This window comes from Austrofundulus limnaeus, unplaced genomic scaffold (genome assembly GCF_001266775.1).
Source record: "Austrofundulus limnaeus strain Quisiro unplaced genomic scaffold, Austrofundulus_limnaeus-1.0 Scaffold1708, whole genome shotgun sequence".
NCBI classification, from domain to species: Eukaryota; Metazoa; Chordata; class Actinopteri; order Cyprinodontiformes; family Rivulidae; genus Austrofundulus; species Austrofundulus limnaeus.
Window position 1 is genome coordinate 8,724 of NW_013954110.1, and position 16,199 is coordinate 24,922.

The 16,199-nt window shown below is 39.9% G+C and overlaps 2 protein-coding genes and 1 long non-coding RNA gene across 3 annotated transcripts in view; 1 reads left to right on the plus strand and 2 right to left on the minus strand.

Annotated features, from left to right (window-relative positions):
* Positions 1-1,021, minus strand: part of LOC106536159 (sphingosine kinase 1) — a gene marked incomplete at its 3' end in the record, with an annotated part of 8,158 nt that extends 7,137 nt beyond the window's left edge. Inside the window, 1 exon segment of the mRNA XM_014033357.1 lies at positions 358-1,021. Coding sequence (XP_013888811.1) covers positions 358-784 — 427 coding nt within the window.
* Positions 1,022-1,628: 607 nt separating this feature from the next.
* On the plus strand, positions 1,629-3,065 carry LOC106536161 (uncharacterized). Its single transcript, XR_001312529.1, has 5 exons — positions 1,629-1,738; positions 1,982-2,057; positions 2,236-2,282; positions 2,466-2,523; positions 2,702-3,065. It is a non-coding gene; the product is annotated as an uncharacterized LOC106536161 (long non-coding RNA).
* Positions 2,767-16,193, minus strand: fbf1 (Fas binding factor 1). The gene is made up of 31 exons (XM_014033358.1): positions 15,966-16,193; positions 15,784-15,814; positions 15,339-15,377; positions 15,194-15,239; positions 15,039-15,108; positions 14,896-14,946; positions 14,675-14,816; positions 14,513-14,593; positions 14,348-14,398; positions 12,582-12,719; positions 12,388-12,499; positions 12,065-12,204; positions 11,886-11,979; positions 11,391-11,810; positions 11,258-11,323; positions 11,139-11,185; positions 11,006-11,052; positions 10,874-10,921; positions 10,644-10,760; positions 10,424-10,524; positions 10,086-10,292; positions 9,859-9,966; positions 8,446-8,585; positions 8,214-8,332; positions 5,883-6,005; positions 5,629-5,805; positions 5,341-5,517; positions 5,122-5,259; positions 4,946-5,045; positions 4,736-4,866; positions 2,767-2,947 (listed from the first exon to the last, which is right to left on the minus strand). The coding sequence occupies exons 1-31, from the start codon at positions 15,966-15,968 to the stop codon at positions 2,873-2,875; spliced, it is 3,339 nt and encodes a 1,112-aa protein (XP_013888812.1). The 5' UTR covers positions 15,969-16,193; the 3' UTR covers positions 2,767-2,872.
* Between the last annotated feature and the right edge of the window lie 6 nt (positions 16,194-16,199).

The window sequence follows — 16,199 nt, forward strand, 5'->3', positions numbered from 1 at the left end:
TTATTATTATTATTATTATTATTATCATCATCATCATCATTGAAAAAAAAATCATTCTACTGAAATTAACCCACCAGTCTGGGTTAGAAAAAACTTGGGCCAGGATTTGGGCCACGTCCTTCATTTGGGAACCCTTACTATAAACAAACAAATTGACTGGAGAAGACCAGATGCTTACTTTTTACTTTGAAGAATATTTTCATAGTATTTACACAGTGGCTACTTCTTTGAGGCAGAGCTACTCTGCTCATCTTACTGTCTTATTATGAGTGCGGGTGCTCATTAATTACAAAGGTAAGTCTCAGATTGTTATTGAGCTTTCTAGAAGAAAGTTGTTGGGAAGTGAAACACACTCACCGTCTCTCCGTGGAGCCTGCAGCCCCGAGGCATCTCTGATGGCGCGCGCCCACCTCTCAGCCTCCCGGAGGTTGACCAGCGGGTCCTGGACCAGCGCCACCCGAAAACACTGCTCCACTCTTTGCCGGGTCAGCCCGGCGCTCATCCAGCGCCGCTTAAACGGGTAGAAATACGCCGTGAAGAAGGCGCCGACGTCCGCGCCGTCCGCTCCTCGGTACGCCCGGCAGCCGACACAGTCCGTCAAGTTGAAGACCACCTGACTCCGGCCGGGCGACGACGAGATCCTCTGGATGGTCAGGGCGCTCTCCGTCAGGCTCACCGAGTACCGGACGCTGTCGTTCAGGGTGTCGGTGAACTCCCCGTACAGCACGCCCACGAACCCGTTCCGCTGCCGGGATGGGTCCGGATCTGAGGCGTGTTTCTCCATCCCGGACGGAGAGTGCGAGGTGTCCCGGAGGCCGGTGAGTTGCAGCTCTCTGTCTGAACCCTCCCAGCCTGCTGTGGGACTCTTTAAAGCCTGACAGGCGCAGCTTGGCTGGTTCACAGTCTCCCCCTAGTGTCTGGAAGCGGGAACGGCAGGGATCGAGCCGGAGGAGAGCAGCCTGCTCGTGGATACTTCAGGGTCCACTTCCTGCTCCGTAAATGTTTGTCAAAACAAAACACTTCTATAAATAACCTCACGTTTAGTTTTACTAGTCTAAATTTAACTAAATATAATTTTATATTCAAATAGGCTAACCATTTATATTAAACTACCATTTCGGATAGAATTTATTTATTCATTTATTTATGTTTAAATAAAGTTTACAGAAGTAAACCTAAAGTTCACCACTGGCCCAAAGAAAACCTGTAAAGGCTAATTACACTTGAAAATCTGATTTGACAAGTAGCTAAATAAATATGAATTTACGACTCCATTTAAATCAAATTACATTCACAGATTAGAAGAAAACCTTTAAAACCCCATATTTTATAACAAAAATTACGTTTTACAGTTTAAAACTGAGAAATGCCAACTTTTCTCGCACTTTGAACGTTTCATAAACATAACGCAATAATTAAAACTTTAAACTATTGTTTGGCTTTATTATGTATGGTTGAAATATGTGTGTAAAATATTATACCTATTGATTTTAATCATAAGGACGTTTCTGTCAAATTTTCTTTGAACAAATTGTTGTAATAATTACGAAGTACGCCCAGTCCCAAATCACGTGACTTGTGACGTTTTCGTCATATAAATGTGTTTCCTCGCGAGATGTGGGACCTTTCCCAAACTGTGCTGCTGGAAGAAGCAAGATGGGGCAACTATTCTACGGTTCCATTCACCAAAGCTCAGCTATGTGTACTTATATGTCTCCAGATGATCCAAATATAAGAGGTAAATATATATATTTAGTTAATACGACTTTTAGTGAATTTACGCTTAAAGTCGGCTTGTAAACACTGCTAAGCACGTTAGCTTGTTAGCTAAGCGGGGCAAACACGTGCAACTCTATCATGCGGTGGTCTGGTTGTCTTTTTTTAAGAGGTGTTAAAATCAAACGTGCTTACACTTGATTGGATATGGTGTAATACAAATTCAAAATAAATGTTTAAAACGCAAATTTGGTTTTACTTGCAGGTAACCTTTTGAGGGAATGGGACAAATGTGGACCAGCACCATGATCCTTCTTRTCCTTCCAGGATAATAACTACAGGTAAGGTCTTAAAGTGGTAGAACACGCTTGTGTTCCTATATGCAGTGCACATGATGAGTTTGTTATCCCTGTCTGAAATCTTTTTGTTGAAATATATGTAAATCTGAGCTACTGCAGCACAGTGTTTAAATCACATTCATACCAAGTGATTGTGACTAATAGAATGGGTTGTTTTTAGGTTTGTGGACAGGATCCCGGACAACCGGCAGGACAAAGCAGACAAAGGTTTGTTGTGCACATTTCTTGTGACCCATGCTGCCCCTTCAGTGATGAAAACTGCTGCATAGGAAGTGCCGTCTGATGCGATAACTGACGATTTTAAGAGCTGTTCTGAGAAACTGGTCCAACATTAGATCTGTATAATCAGCACCTAATACTTATGACTAACATGCAGATTTCTTTAAACAGTTGTCAGAAGAAAAGTGACACAAAGATGAAGCACAAGTCCAGAAAATAACATGAACAGGTAAATGATGGCGAGATCTGCTTTAAAGTCAAGCTGGTGATGATACAAGTTATCCCTGTCTGAACTCAGTGTGGAGTCATGGTAACCTGAAGCTTGACTGCAAACTCCTGAAAGAACATCTTCTGCATGCTGCTGTACTTGTATTTGGCTAATTAATGTCCCCCTTTTTGCTTTACAGGTGGTGTTGGCAAGGAGGCACAAACAGCTTGGATCAACCAGGAAGTCAAATAAAGAGAATAAACATAGTGTGAAAATGTAACTTTATATACATTGCATGTAAAACGATAACGTTCATAAGTGTTTGACCTGATAAACGTTGAGTAAATTCAGAGCATCCAGTAAGTGGTGGTCAGTCTGTGTTCAATCCAAAGGATCTTTTCAAGTTTTCTAGATAAATCTGCTCCTCCTGGAAGAATTCCCGGTCCTGTAGACGAGAAACTTGAGTTAATGCTGCAGACGTTCTAAAACCTTTTGATCTTTCATATTTTTTGTTGTATTATGCTCTTCATATGTACAATAAAAAGCCTAATGGAAAAATTGCAGTCTTTCCACTAAATTCTTTTGTTTTTGCATAATTAAGTACTTTAGCTATTTTAGTATCAAAAATTCAACTTGAAATTTTTCAAAAACAAAATACATGACTGATTTTTTTTTTTCTTATATAGTTGAATATTTGTAACATTTCAATACATTAAATAAAATTAACAGTTTTAAGGTTTCTCCACTACTAGGTTCAATTTGTGTTATTTCAATTTTTTATATTTTAATTTTTTTTAAAAAAGGACAAATTACTTTTGCTATAAGTCTGTTTTAAACAAAGTACTCAGGACTGAAACGATTATGGGTTTAAGGAAATATCTTAGAAGAAAAGAGCAGGGGTGCCCAAACATTTTCTTTAAGAGGGCCAAATTAAAATCAATCTGAGGGCCAAATGCATATAATATGTGAAATGCAAATACTTCTTAAGTGAAATTGATTTATTTTTTATGATTAAGCTAGCAGCCAGTGTGATGGCCCACATTTATTTTGTTTTATTTTTTGCTTTTTCAGCCCATGGATGTGGAGAATATCTGATGTATGCTCAGGCGATAATGGCTCATGGAACTTTTCATAAATTAAAATGAGTATTTTTGGTCTTATAAAGCATGCAAATCTAGATGTGTGCTTAAATCTAATCTTAATATTTATTGTAGTTCTATTTTATGTTGAATCTTGAGTTAAATCTACTGCATTATATTTTATATAGCTGGATCAATGGTTGAAAAGATTAAGTGGAAATATGGTGTTTCTACATAAGACAGGAGATTACAACATATTAGCCTAGACAACTGCTGGTGGGCCAAATCAAATGGCTTGGCGGGCCAATTTTGGCCCAYGGGCCCCAGTTTGGGCACCTCTGATTTAGAGTGAGAAGTTGGTCTTCAATGCAAATACAGTTAAATCTACAAAAGTTCAATTGCTTAACTGTAACAGGTCGTGTTACTAATCACATTTTGTTATGAAGCTATCAAGCACATTTTAAGGTAACAAAATAAAAAAACTGGATCTTTGATCTATTTCAGTTTTCATGTGCAAAGTGTTTCAACACAACTTGTGCCTATCAGAGTCCAGGGTTGACTTGGACTCTGATGAAGACACTAGCAGAGTCAAACCGTTGGTCCGTTTGCACATGAAAGCTGAAAACTGATCAGAGAGATGCAGTTTCTTTTTATTTTGTAAGAGTAGTTCTGGCTGTGAAGCATCTGATCCAGCCATTTACTGGCTTTTAATTGATGTGTGCAAAAATCTATTTTTAGTCAAGTTTGTATTTGTTCATTTCATAATAGAAACAACCAAGCATCAGTTTGAAATAAATACAGGAAATAACTGTCTTTTCAGGAAGTACGATTCAGTGTTTTCTTTGCTGAAGGAAACGCTTCAAGTCATTTTATCAAAATTTAGAAACCTCAAACTGCATGTAGTGAAGCCACTTATAACTCCCAACACCTCTTTAAATGTATTTTAATCTTTCCATCTTTTTTTAAATCATTGTCTCCTTTATAAGTGTGGTTCAGGATACATTTCTCTGTGTTGTGTAACAACACATTACAACAGAAAATAATCCCACACAGTTCTTAATACTACTGATACTATAAATTTATAAAAGCAAATGTTTTTAATATTTGTTTTTGCCGGGGCTTTTAACTGAGTAAAGAGTTCTTGAACTCGTCACCTTTTCTGTGTTGTACTTCCACAGATCCAGACTTGCCTCCATCGTCATTGATTTATTGTTTGTGGAAACGCTGAAGGGAGGGACATTCTGGGACCTTGACAGCTCAGGGCTAAGTAACACTGAAACAGAATCTACAGGCGAAAAACAAAAAGAAAAGTTCGCATCATGTTTTATTATTTTTAAAATAAAGCGACATTAAGTTACCCTCACCTGGTAAAACAGATGGAATGGTTTGTGGTAACGGTGAGACCGCAGAGGTTTGTCTCGTCTTTTCGGTGTCAGTCTGCAGATGATTTAACCTCGTGCATTCCTGTAACAGCAGCCGTTAAGATGCTAGCACGTAGCTATCATTTACTGCACGTGCCCACCCCCCCACCACCACACACCTTTAGCACGCGTTGCTCCAGCTGCCTCAGGTGCTCCGCTCGGGAGTGAATGTTCTTTAGCCGGACTTCGTGCTCCGCCTCCACGCGCTTCGCCTCCTGCAGCGCTCGCTCCCCTGCCTCGTAGCGCTTGGCGGCGAGCTGCGGAGATCAAAAAKAAATAAATAAATCACTCGTCTCGCACCGAAGGACGCACGGGGGTCTGACGGAGCGTGAAATCACCTTGCTGAAGGCCTCGACCTCCTGGGACCGTGTTTTCAGTCTCAGAGCRGCGCTGCTTATCCTCTCCTTCTCTCTGTCCAGCTCTTCTCTCAGCCTCTCCAGCGTCTCTTTCTCCTGCGTCGCTGCCGTCTCTTTTTGTCTCAGCTCTGCCGTACGCAGCTTCAGGTCAGCTTGTTCCTACAAACAAGAAACATTTTGTGCTGAAAAACAAARATGCTTACTTACAATGAACTAGAATTCCTATTTAAAGCCGTAAACGTAACGTCTCGATTAAAGTCATGATCTAACCTGTGCCAGGCTGATGATGGAGCCTTCTCTCCTCTCAATGAGGCTGTTGACCTCGCGTTCAGCTCTCTCGCGCTGCTGTTTCTCCTGAGTGTGGAAGTGGGCCCACTCGGCAGCCAGCTTCTTCCTCTCCTCCGCGCAGTGCTGCATCACAGACTTCTGCTCCTCCAACAGCGCGTTCTGAAAAGGAGACGACGCAGGAGGTGGAATGGCGTGGGATTCAGCCCGGCTCCGACCCAGGCGTTCGCCGGCCTCACCTTGGCTCTCTCCAGCTCCTCTCTTTCCACGCTGATCTGCGCGGTGAGGACGCGCCGCTCGTCCTCCAAGCCTCTCTGGGTCGAGTCTGCTCTGGCCTGCTCTGCCGTCGCCTTCCAGCGTTCCTGAAGCACACGACACAGCACGCTACCGTTAGCGATTTATCATTGCTCACCGGCAACAGGCGAAGGCAGCTCAGTCAGTTTTACAGATGCTAACTTGAAGCTGCAGTAGGGAGTTCTGAGAAAACAGTGGACTTAGTCTGAACATTTGAAAAAAAAAAAAACACACACCCTACAGGTCCCTTCCCCCTTGCTCTCTGCTGTGCTCCATCCCCACAGCAGAGCCTGCTGTGAACACGCAGCAGGGCCACTCATGATGGCTGAGAAACAGCACAGCACATTCACAACTCTCAGAAATTGACAGTTTTCCTGTACAATTAGATTTTTTTTCCACCAACAGCACAGCTGCCGCACACCGGCAACCTTAAGCTTAAATGAGGGTATATGCTATAAGGGGAAAGGCAGGAGCAGCGCTTGTGGTGAGATAATCCTCCTGACTGATTGATTTTGACCGGGAGCKGTGTATTTCTGCAAAGAGCTGTAGGACCAATGCGAGGAGCCAGAGGAGCTTTATTATTGATGTCCACTGTTCCTACCATCAAACTCTATAACTCCTCCCTAAACGTGAAACTAGATCATCTGTACATTTACACTAACACATCTGTACATTTTACTATTTTTAGTCTTCATTTGATACTTATTTTACTGTATTTTACCCATGATACTCACTAAACATGTGCATTATACCAAACATCATCTCTGTACACGTTTTCTTAATATTTCAATTATTTTTATTGTACATTGTTATGTGCAGAGTTGTAAAGTAACTAAGTACAAATACTTTGTTACTGTACTTAAGTAGAATTTTTGGGTATCTGTACTTTACTTGAGTAATTATTTTTCAGCCKACTTTTTACCTCTACTTCTTACWTTTTCACACAATTACTATCTGTACTTTTTACTCCTTACATCTTTAAAAAAGACAAGAAGTAGAAAGTCGTTACTTTTATTTCTTTTTTTGCTTGTTTTCATTCCACCTTGTTATTGTATAAAATAAATACTATCCATATAAATTAGATAGTGAATTTAATTGTGGTTGAATGAGAAGTATAAATATATAAAATTCTGAAACCGCATTAGTTTGTAAACAAACAAATCATGTCACACTCCAGCAGGACATAATCATTAAAAGAAAAGGACTGTACCTAAGAAGTATTTGTATTTCATGAATTATATTATTTTTTTGGAAAGCAGCCCTTGGATAGATTTTCATTTTGGAGAAAAAGTTTGTGCAGCCTTGACACTGTATATGTAAATAAACTGAAACAGCTAGACTAGTGCATCTTAAATTTAACAAATTATTTTTAATACAATATAGTCATTTCTGCATTGTTTTGTGGAGATCACCTCCTAATAAATGTCCTTACAGAAAATCTAACTGTTCATTTTAAATCAATACTTTTATTTTTAATATTTAAGTACAAAAAATATCAGATATTTTAAGACTTAAGTAATATTCCGAAAGGAGACTTTAACTTTTACCAAAAGTAATTTTTTGGTAAGATACTTGTACTTTTACTCAAGTATCACTTTGTGGTACTTTATACAGCACTAGTTATGTGTACATAAGTTTGCTTATTTTGTAATTTTGTGTGTTGATACTTATTTTATTCTAGTGTGCTTATTCATTTCCYTTCACGTTTCTCTGATCTGAATGGTTGCAGCTGTAATACCTGTAATTTCCCTCGGGGATCAATAAAGTATTCTGATTCTGATTATTGGTCTCATATTCTACTACATAGGGACAGTTTTAAAAAATATGTAAAAAAAAAAAACCAACCATACATTTCTATAAAGGTTACATATCTTTAACATTTGGTGTGGTAGTAGCTGAGGGTCATTTGTAATACATACTGCAAGTGTGACATCTTGCAATATCCCATAAGATGGAAATTACCATTGTGTTCAACGTTGGACCAAAAGGGTTACAGCTATGTCATGTTTAAATGGTTTTTCTTTTCTCATCCTTTTGTATTTGTGCTGTACTTTAAATAAAAAAACACGCTCCTCTGACCGCTGTGTTACGTGTACTTTTTATTTATTCAATTTTCATTTTGTTGACCTCAAAGTAATTTAGTTTTAAACATAAAATCTACAAAACTTACACGGATTCCATCAGTTTTTTTCAATATCGGGCTTTAAAACTAAAATCCAATGACCAAAAAGCACACGGACACTGCTAACTGTAGGTGTGTTTTTTTTGTTTCACACCTTCTCAAGCTGCCGTTGCTGCTCGCTGAGCTGCGTGTCCATCCTGGAGATGATTTCCTTGAGGTGAGCTCTCTCCTCTTCCGTGGCTTTCTGCTGCTGCGTCAGACGGTCCTGCAACACTGGAAGAAGAAAAAAACAAACATTTGAAGGGCTTTAACTCAGTTGCATTTTGAGACCGCGATGGGCTCGCTTTGACCTATTTGTACAGAGAGCGTGTGGAGGTCTGAAGTACTTCGAAGCTGCTCGTCTCTGTGCCGCGCCCCTTGCTCCAGGCCCTGGGCGGCGTGCTCRTGTGCGCTCTCCACCCGAGACGCGAGCTCGCCGAGGCGGGAGGAGAACTGCTCCATCTGCTCGATCACTCCTGCCAGAGACCTTCACCGAGAAGAAAAAAAAAAGAAGAAAAAAATCTCATCGGGAATAGTTCTTAAAATTTAAGAAATGAAAAAACTGTGGCACAACAAAGAGACATAAATAAGAAATTAGCTCTTTAGTGTAAACGTCCTGCACACTTCCYCTAATTAACACAACCTCTCAATTTAGATTGTGGCCTGTTGGTAGCGCTCCAAACAATCTGCAAAACCATTTGTTCAAAAGAAGCTTTGTTTAAAGGGATCCCTGATTAGTTGTAACATTTTTATTTGATAAACATATATTTTAACTGTAAAATAAAACTGTAAAAATACTGTAGCCTGTTTAGTTTTTATCATTTTTAAACTAAAAGTTTAAACCAGAGAGCGTTGACAGAGAGGAGAAGGTAGAAATGTCTCAGTCTGTAACTGAAAATATGGATGGAGGACAACAGAGCTGCTTCATGGAAGAAGAACCTCAGCTTAGCCTGTTAGCTTTAGCGTTAGCCCGGATGCTATCACTATATATATGTATTAGCTCAGCGCTACACATTCTCCTCTCATCACTGAGGTCCTCCATCCACATGACAGAGAGGGGAACACAAAAATGACTCAGCCTGCAACTGAAAAATAGATGGAGGACCGCAGTTTAGCTTGTTTGTTGAGCTAGCGCCGAGCTAATACATATAAGGCAATATAGCATGAGGGCTAGCGCCAAGGCTAACAGGCTAAGCTGAGGTTCTTCTTCCATGAAGCAGCTCTGTTATCCTCCATCCATATTTTCAGTTACAGGCTGAGTCATTTCTACCTTCTCCTCTCTGTCAACGCTCTCTGGTTTCATTTAAAAGAGTCGATCATCAGATATTGTCCAAGATTAACCTTCAGGGTGGATATAGCTCRCTAGCAGCCTCGCACTGATGACCTATCCAAGTCATCATTTACCCAGAATGCTTTGCGTGTAAATAAAATGGCTCCGTCTGTGTTAAAATATATTTTTAAAAAACAGCCTACAGTATTTTTACAGTCTTTATTTTACAGTTAAAATATATGTTTATCAAATAAAGTCTAATGTTACTACTAATCAGGGATCCCTTTAAACAATGTCCGRTCCTAACTTTGTGGATASTTCAAGGAGTTCAGTTGTTTTCGAGGAACTCTTGAGTAAACTCGCTGATCCTCGTCACTAAGCATTGCCAGCTGAGGTGGTTGTGGGAGGAAGATGTTCGGGAATCTCTGCCAAGAGTTTATCACTCAGGACCTGATCCTGAGCACAGAAGTTAAAAGTAAAAATGACTCACCTGGTTTGAGACGTTGCACTTGTAACGGCATCTATCTCTTCATCCTTTAGTTTCTTCAGTCTCTGAAGCTGATCCTCGTGGTCCTTTTTCATCTCCAGGATAGATTTTCTTGATTAAAGTGTCAAAGAATTAAATGATGAATAAAATGGTTTTTTTTTTTGTACTTTTCCTTTTATAAAGTAAAATGTACAAATTACCATCGTTTTTGTTTTTAATTGCAGGTTTACCTCTGAAGGTCTCTGAGCCTCTCCACCTCATGGTCTCGGTCCTGCTGGGCTTGGGCCAGTTTTCGATGGTACTGATCCTGCAGCTCGGAGCGTTCCTGCTCGGCTGATCGCGCCAACGCTGCCAGCCGTTCCATCAGCTCCTCACACTCGAGCCGCGCTCGTGTCTCTCTCTTTGCAGCCGACTCCTCCAGCAGCTTCACGCCAGTCCTGTAATGGCAGACGAAGGGTGTTTTCCAGTCTTACAGACACAAACTCTGCTGTAAGCACAGAGAATCATAAATGAGAGAACTCAAAGCGTGGATGCTTGCACATTTATATKTCACCAATGAGGAAATTACTTATGGGTGTTCTCCAGGAACTCCAAATCCTGCTCATGCCGCTGCTGGATACTCTTTACCAATGTTTGGCTTTGGTCTAGCTCCAGATGCAGGATCTTTACCTGGAGTATAAAACATTTATTTATTTTTTTAGAGAAGGCAAATTCATAAAAGGAATAGAAGAAGAGTAAGTAAAGTCAGGGAGAAATAAATCATTTCCCCTGCTTGCATCAGGAGATACCTGTCCCTCCAACTGGATAATACGAGCCTGTAAGGCTTGCTGATCTCCATGTTGTTGTTCCTTAAGTTTCTGCAAGACCCCTGCATCAACAGGCCCCCCTAGACCCAGCAACTGAATCTGGATTATGTTTGAAGGAAGAAAAGCAAAACCCAAAAACAATACAAGTGAATTTTTTAATTAAAAAAATAAAATAAACATCTTAAAGTGTAGAAAATGAATTCCATCTTCACCTGCTGCTGCAGTAGCAGCTGCTGCAGACTGTCTGCTGTTAAAGACACCTGCTTAGAAGAACCGGAGCATTTAAACACTAAAACAATTTATGATGGTGGGATTTTTTTTTTTACTTGCAACTATATCATCACCTGTTCCTGGGTCGCAGCTGATGAGCTCCGTGTTTGGTGCTGTGGAACTGCAAAAAGACAATCACAAAAAGGTTCAGACAATAAATACTAAAGGATGGAGCCATCCAATATAAAGTGTTAATAAGAACCAAACCTTGTTTGGGCCTCTCTTCTCTGACAGGGGTGGAATGAGCTGCAGGACTGGAAAAAAAAAAGAAGATTTACATAACTAAATGTTTGCAAAAGGATGTATTAATAAAACAAAAATCATACCTAGTTCCTTTGATGGATAAAAGTGTGTCTTCTTTGGCTCTTGGAGTGGAAGATGTGACTTGGTTACTGAAAAGAAAAATATCATTTATTCATAAGAAGCACGTGTTGTTCTGGCAGTAGTCTTGCACAGTACCTAACGGTTGATCCCGTCTCTAAAGAGTCCTGCAGTATGGACCTTTTGGTCTCCGTGTTAGACTCTGACAAAGCCTTCTTTTTGCTTAGCACCCCAGCTAGCCAGTCGTCCTCATCTTTGTCGTCCTTCCTCTGGCTTTTAGGAGCCTCTGATTTGCTCTGTTTGGAGTCTGTTTGGACGTCTTCTGCTGTTTTCCCAGGAGAAGTGAACTGACTTCCATTTAAAGATGGTTTTCTCTCCAATGCAGGCGAGGARGCCTTTGGAGACTCTGACGAAGCTTTCACCTCTTTTGGACCTCCTAAATAATCAGACTCGTTGTTTGTTTTAAGCCCGAGCCAGCTGGAAGAGCTGCGGTGTCGACCGGTGGCGGGTTTCGGTTTCTTCTCTGAAGCAGAGACGCCGTCGTCTTCTGTGGAAAATCTGATCACAAGAAAAAAAAAGTTTGAAGAAACAGGTTCAAAATGAGTGACAAAAAGCCRTTAAGTTTGGACGCACCTGACAGACGGGCGGCGTGACTGGCGGCCCTCAGGAACAGACCCCACAGTGGGCTGATAGGACCCGAAGGTTAGGTCATCGTCTAACAGCGTCTCTGATAAACACCAACGCAACAACTTGATTATTCCAACGACATTCCCGGCAACTACCCAACAGATCGAACCACAACATCCTATCACCTTTCATRCTCGAGGTCTTCTCTTGCTGCCGCCTCTCTGGGGACCTCTCGCCCRTGGGGGGTCGCTCCAGAGGACGGGGTGAAGTCAAACCCTCCAGAATGTCGTCAATTCTTGTACGARGTCTCTGAGGGACATCGCCTCTGAAAGAAATTTCAAATGAAGAAATGAAATGATGTTAAAAAGCAAAGACTGTTGATGTGTTTGGGAAACATTGTCCCAGCTTGGCTTTGTTCTGAGGGCACAGTAAATATTTATTAAGTGRGCACAAGAGACAAGAGCAGCAACCAAAGCGAGAAATTAAAATAGTGCAAACAGAACCTCACTTCTCCTTTGAAGACCAAAAAGAAGTCTCTTTTTTCTCAGGATTGTTTTTATCTCTGTCGATTCCAAGGTCGTCCTCGTCAAAAGTGAAGTTGTCCTTTTTGGACATCTTTGCTGTTCAACACAGGGAAAGGTTTCGTGTTGGGTGAATACTTGTGACAAACAGAAGAAAAAAGAAAACTCTTTATAGGTTTACGTGTTTCTTTCTTCGGGTTGAGGGATGCCGATGCAGATGGAAGAGTTTTTTCAGGATTGGTGTGTGGAGGTTTAGACTCAGGCTTGGTTTGATCTGGAAGCAAATCGTCCAGTGAGTCGACCAGGGGATCGTCAAGACCTGCGAAAGCAAGTGGATCCTATTTTTATAGTGTTTGCACTCCCCAAAGTCAAACAACCTCTGTGTGAAAGAGAAAGACCCAGTTTCAGCTTCGAAATTTCAGATATTTGAGCAAGGTAAAAACTGAACATTCTGTTTTTAATCAGTTCTTTGAAAATTAGTGAGTTTTTATTTTTTATTTTTTGTATTAAAGCATTTCTTAAAGGCACAGTGTGTAGGATTTGTTGTTTTCAGCGACATCTAGTGGTTGAGTGGTTGAATCATCCTCCCTGGCCCTCCCTCCACCCCCATCCCCCTCTTCCAAATGCAAAGGAGCTGCTACGGTGTCTCTCAGGTGTCAAAAACCTTTGATAATTCCAACCCCGATGTCTACCAGCAGCTTCAGGGCTAGTGATGTTTCAAGTGGTAAGATTWTGAGCTTTAATAAGTAAAATTATCCCAGCTACAATGACAGACAACAAATATTACATTTATAGTATTACAACTAAAACCATTTTTGACGCCGCCACCGCAGTTTGTCCTTCATGAGCCTTCGTAGACAAGATGGCGGTGCAAGATGGCGGCTGCCTGTAGTGGTGACCCGCAACCATGGAGAAATAAACAGCTTTTTATAAGGTAAAAATAATAAAAGAAGGTCTTTGTCTGCAATGATTAGACATGTTTTTATTATTGTCATTAGTGATTATCTCAATTTTGGCTAAAAGAATTGACAAAATCCTACACACTGTGCCTTTAAACACACCTCGAATTCCAGACAGCTTAAAAATGTGTCTGTGAAAATATGTAATCAGACCTCCCAAAGGTCAAGATAGCTCAAGGATGTTTTGCATGTTTTTAATATTTGATATTTACAGGCTTATCAAAAATACAATTTTACACTGGTGCAAATGTCAAATTCTGTAAATATTTGTTCAAAAACTGAAATTTGTCTCAAAGCAAAAAAAAAAAAACTTCTTTGGTTGAAATTCTTAGCTTTGATTAACGGCAGAAAGTTTTCAGGACATAGATACAAACAAAATCTGCTCAATAAATATTATGAAATGTTAAAATTGGATTTAATCTTCCAGCTTCATCGTAGAGCTCTGTGAGATCATCCTTCAACCCCGACTCACCCACCCAGTGTGAGTTAAACCACCTGGAAGCTTGCAAAGGTTTTTCTTATTGTTAAATATATCTGTTAAGAGATTATTCATAGAAATTATTAGACGAGGAGCTCTACAGACTGAAGAAATGTCAAGATCTGGCTCATTCAAGCATCCAAATATGTGGCCTGCCAGTTCTTTCACTACAGAATCACTCACAAGGCTTACTGTGCCTCTTCTTATAAACAGAAAACTGACGGTTTGTGGACAAACTGTCGATTTTAGTGGACATCAGCGTTCTGCAAACCTGACATTTTTGTTTGTTTATTCTTAATTTTGATCCTGAGCTTGAAAATAACTCAACATAAGATGTTAATGTTGGGCTCTATGGCTTCCTAAAAGAATTATTTTTTTATGATTAAGGTTAAATTTTATTACCAATTACCTCCATATGAACACAATTTTGAAAAGTATCAATAAGAGACACTTTAACATGGAGTTACTGATGCTACTGAAGTACAAAAACACACACACAAACTAAAATACCTTTAATATCTGATGTCTGACCAAGATGTTCATCATCCCCTTTACTGTTATCTGCATATAAGCAGTCATTAAAGAAAAGCAGCGAGTTAATGTTACATCTACCTTTTGTATTTGGTTACAAAAAGCTACATTTTAGGGTTGCATGAAACACTGAGGCTCTCTCACCGGCAAAAGGGAACTTCTTATAGCTACGGACTGTGGATGGAGGAGTGAAGTTTGGCTTCTTTCCTCCTACTGTGGCTTCATCTAAATGCAAAAAAAGACTCATCTGATTCAAAGCTGGTAGTAAAATGAAGCTAATAATGAGGAAGGTTTGCACTGAATTACCTGTTCTCTCTGGATTTTCAGGACTTTTTACGGAAGTGGAGTCTTTCTTTAAAACACCAGCAGCGATTGGTTTTGTTGGTGCAGGAGCGGTGTTGCTTGTTTTCTTTAAAGAAAAGAGGTCAGCCTCCATATCATCCAAGTCCTGAGTGGAAAAAAAAGACACTTTGGTGAACTATGTGTTGCGCAATAAAATTGGATTTTGTTGCTTGGAAATAATCTACCTTCAAGTTCTTCAGCAYGTCTGTGGGATCAGCCTCTGAGACGTCAGAGTCCTTTAACAGGAACAATTCAATAAAAAAGGAAAAAATACAATAATATAAAACAAGACTATACTTTGTGCTTTGGTTCACATTTTAAATTGTACCTCAAGGTCCAAGCCATCCTTCATTGCCTCCTCTGCCAGGATACTGTAAATCTTATCAGTAGTAGACGAGCTGGGAAAGAAGCAAAGCGTGACTCAACAGGGGAGCAGATTATTTATCATTTATGGAGCGCAACTTCTGAATATGATCAACTCACCGATTTAGTGGTCCTCTATGAGTTATTTTTGATTGCAGTTGTTGTTCTGAAGGGTAATAGGTCAAAAACATAACAACACACTTTAGCAATACTAACAATGATAGAAGACTGTTAGACTGCCAAAACAAATAAAACCAGAACTTACTTTCATCCTCAAACAAGCTGTCACGGAAATCATCATCATCTGCAAAAAATATACATTCAGCAGGAGATTGATCATCTTATTACAGCCATGATGTGTTTAAGTACTTAGTTAGCCTCTTCTAGACACTACATGTGTGTACTATGTACTAAATAAAAAATTGCAATATATTATTTTGAACACAACAGAGATTTATGATTACTATCGATATACACTCTACACTGGCACGAACAGCTGGTGTAAGGACAGAAACTGATTTTATTTATAATGGTTAATATTTGCACATTAAAAACCTTTAACAAACAAACAAACAAAACTAATTTTCAAAAGTACTCTCTGACCCAAGCCCTCTTGTCGTTTAACGTCAAAATCTGTAACATTTTTTTTCTACTTTAACCTGAAACAAACACCCAACATGAAATAACTTTGCATCACTGCAGGAACTTACTCTTAGAGACTTTCGTGTTCGCCTTTGTAGGCTGAGGAAAACAGCGAAAATCAAAACAACGTCAAAAAACTCCAATTTCACAAAAAAGATAATGCTCTCAAACAAATGTTTTAAACGTGTTATGAACGTTTGAACTCTAAAATGTCACTGAGAATATGTTTGCTGTGGGAAGTTTTACTCACCATGTCGAATCTTTTAGTTCGGAAAGCTTTGAGGGAAGCTAATAAGCTAACGTTAGCTAAATCTCTTTAGGCGTCTCACTGCGGTCAAGTGAGCCGACGGTGTGAAACATGCCGTCAAGCCAGCCGACACTGACTCGCTGTAAAAATTTGTTGCGCTTATTTATGGTGCATTACGGTAACAGAGCCTGAGACGTGCGTAACTGAAGAAAACAGGAGGAAACACGCTGCAAAATA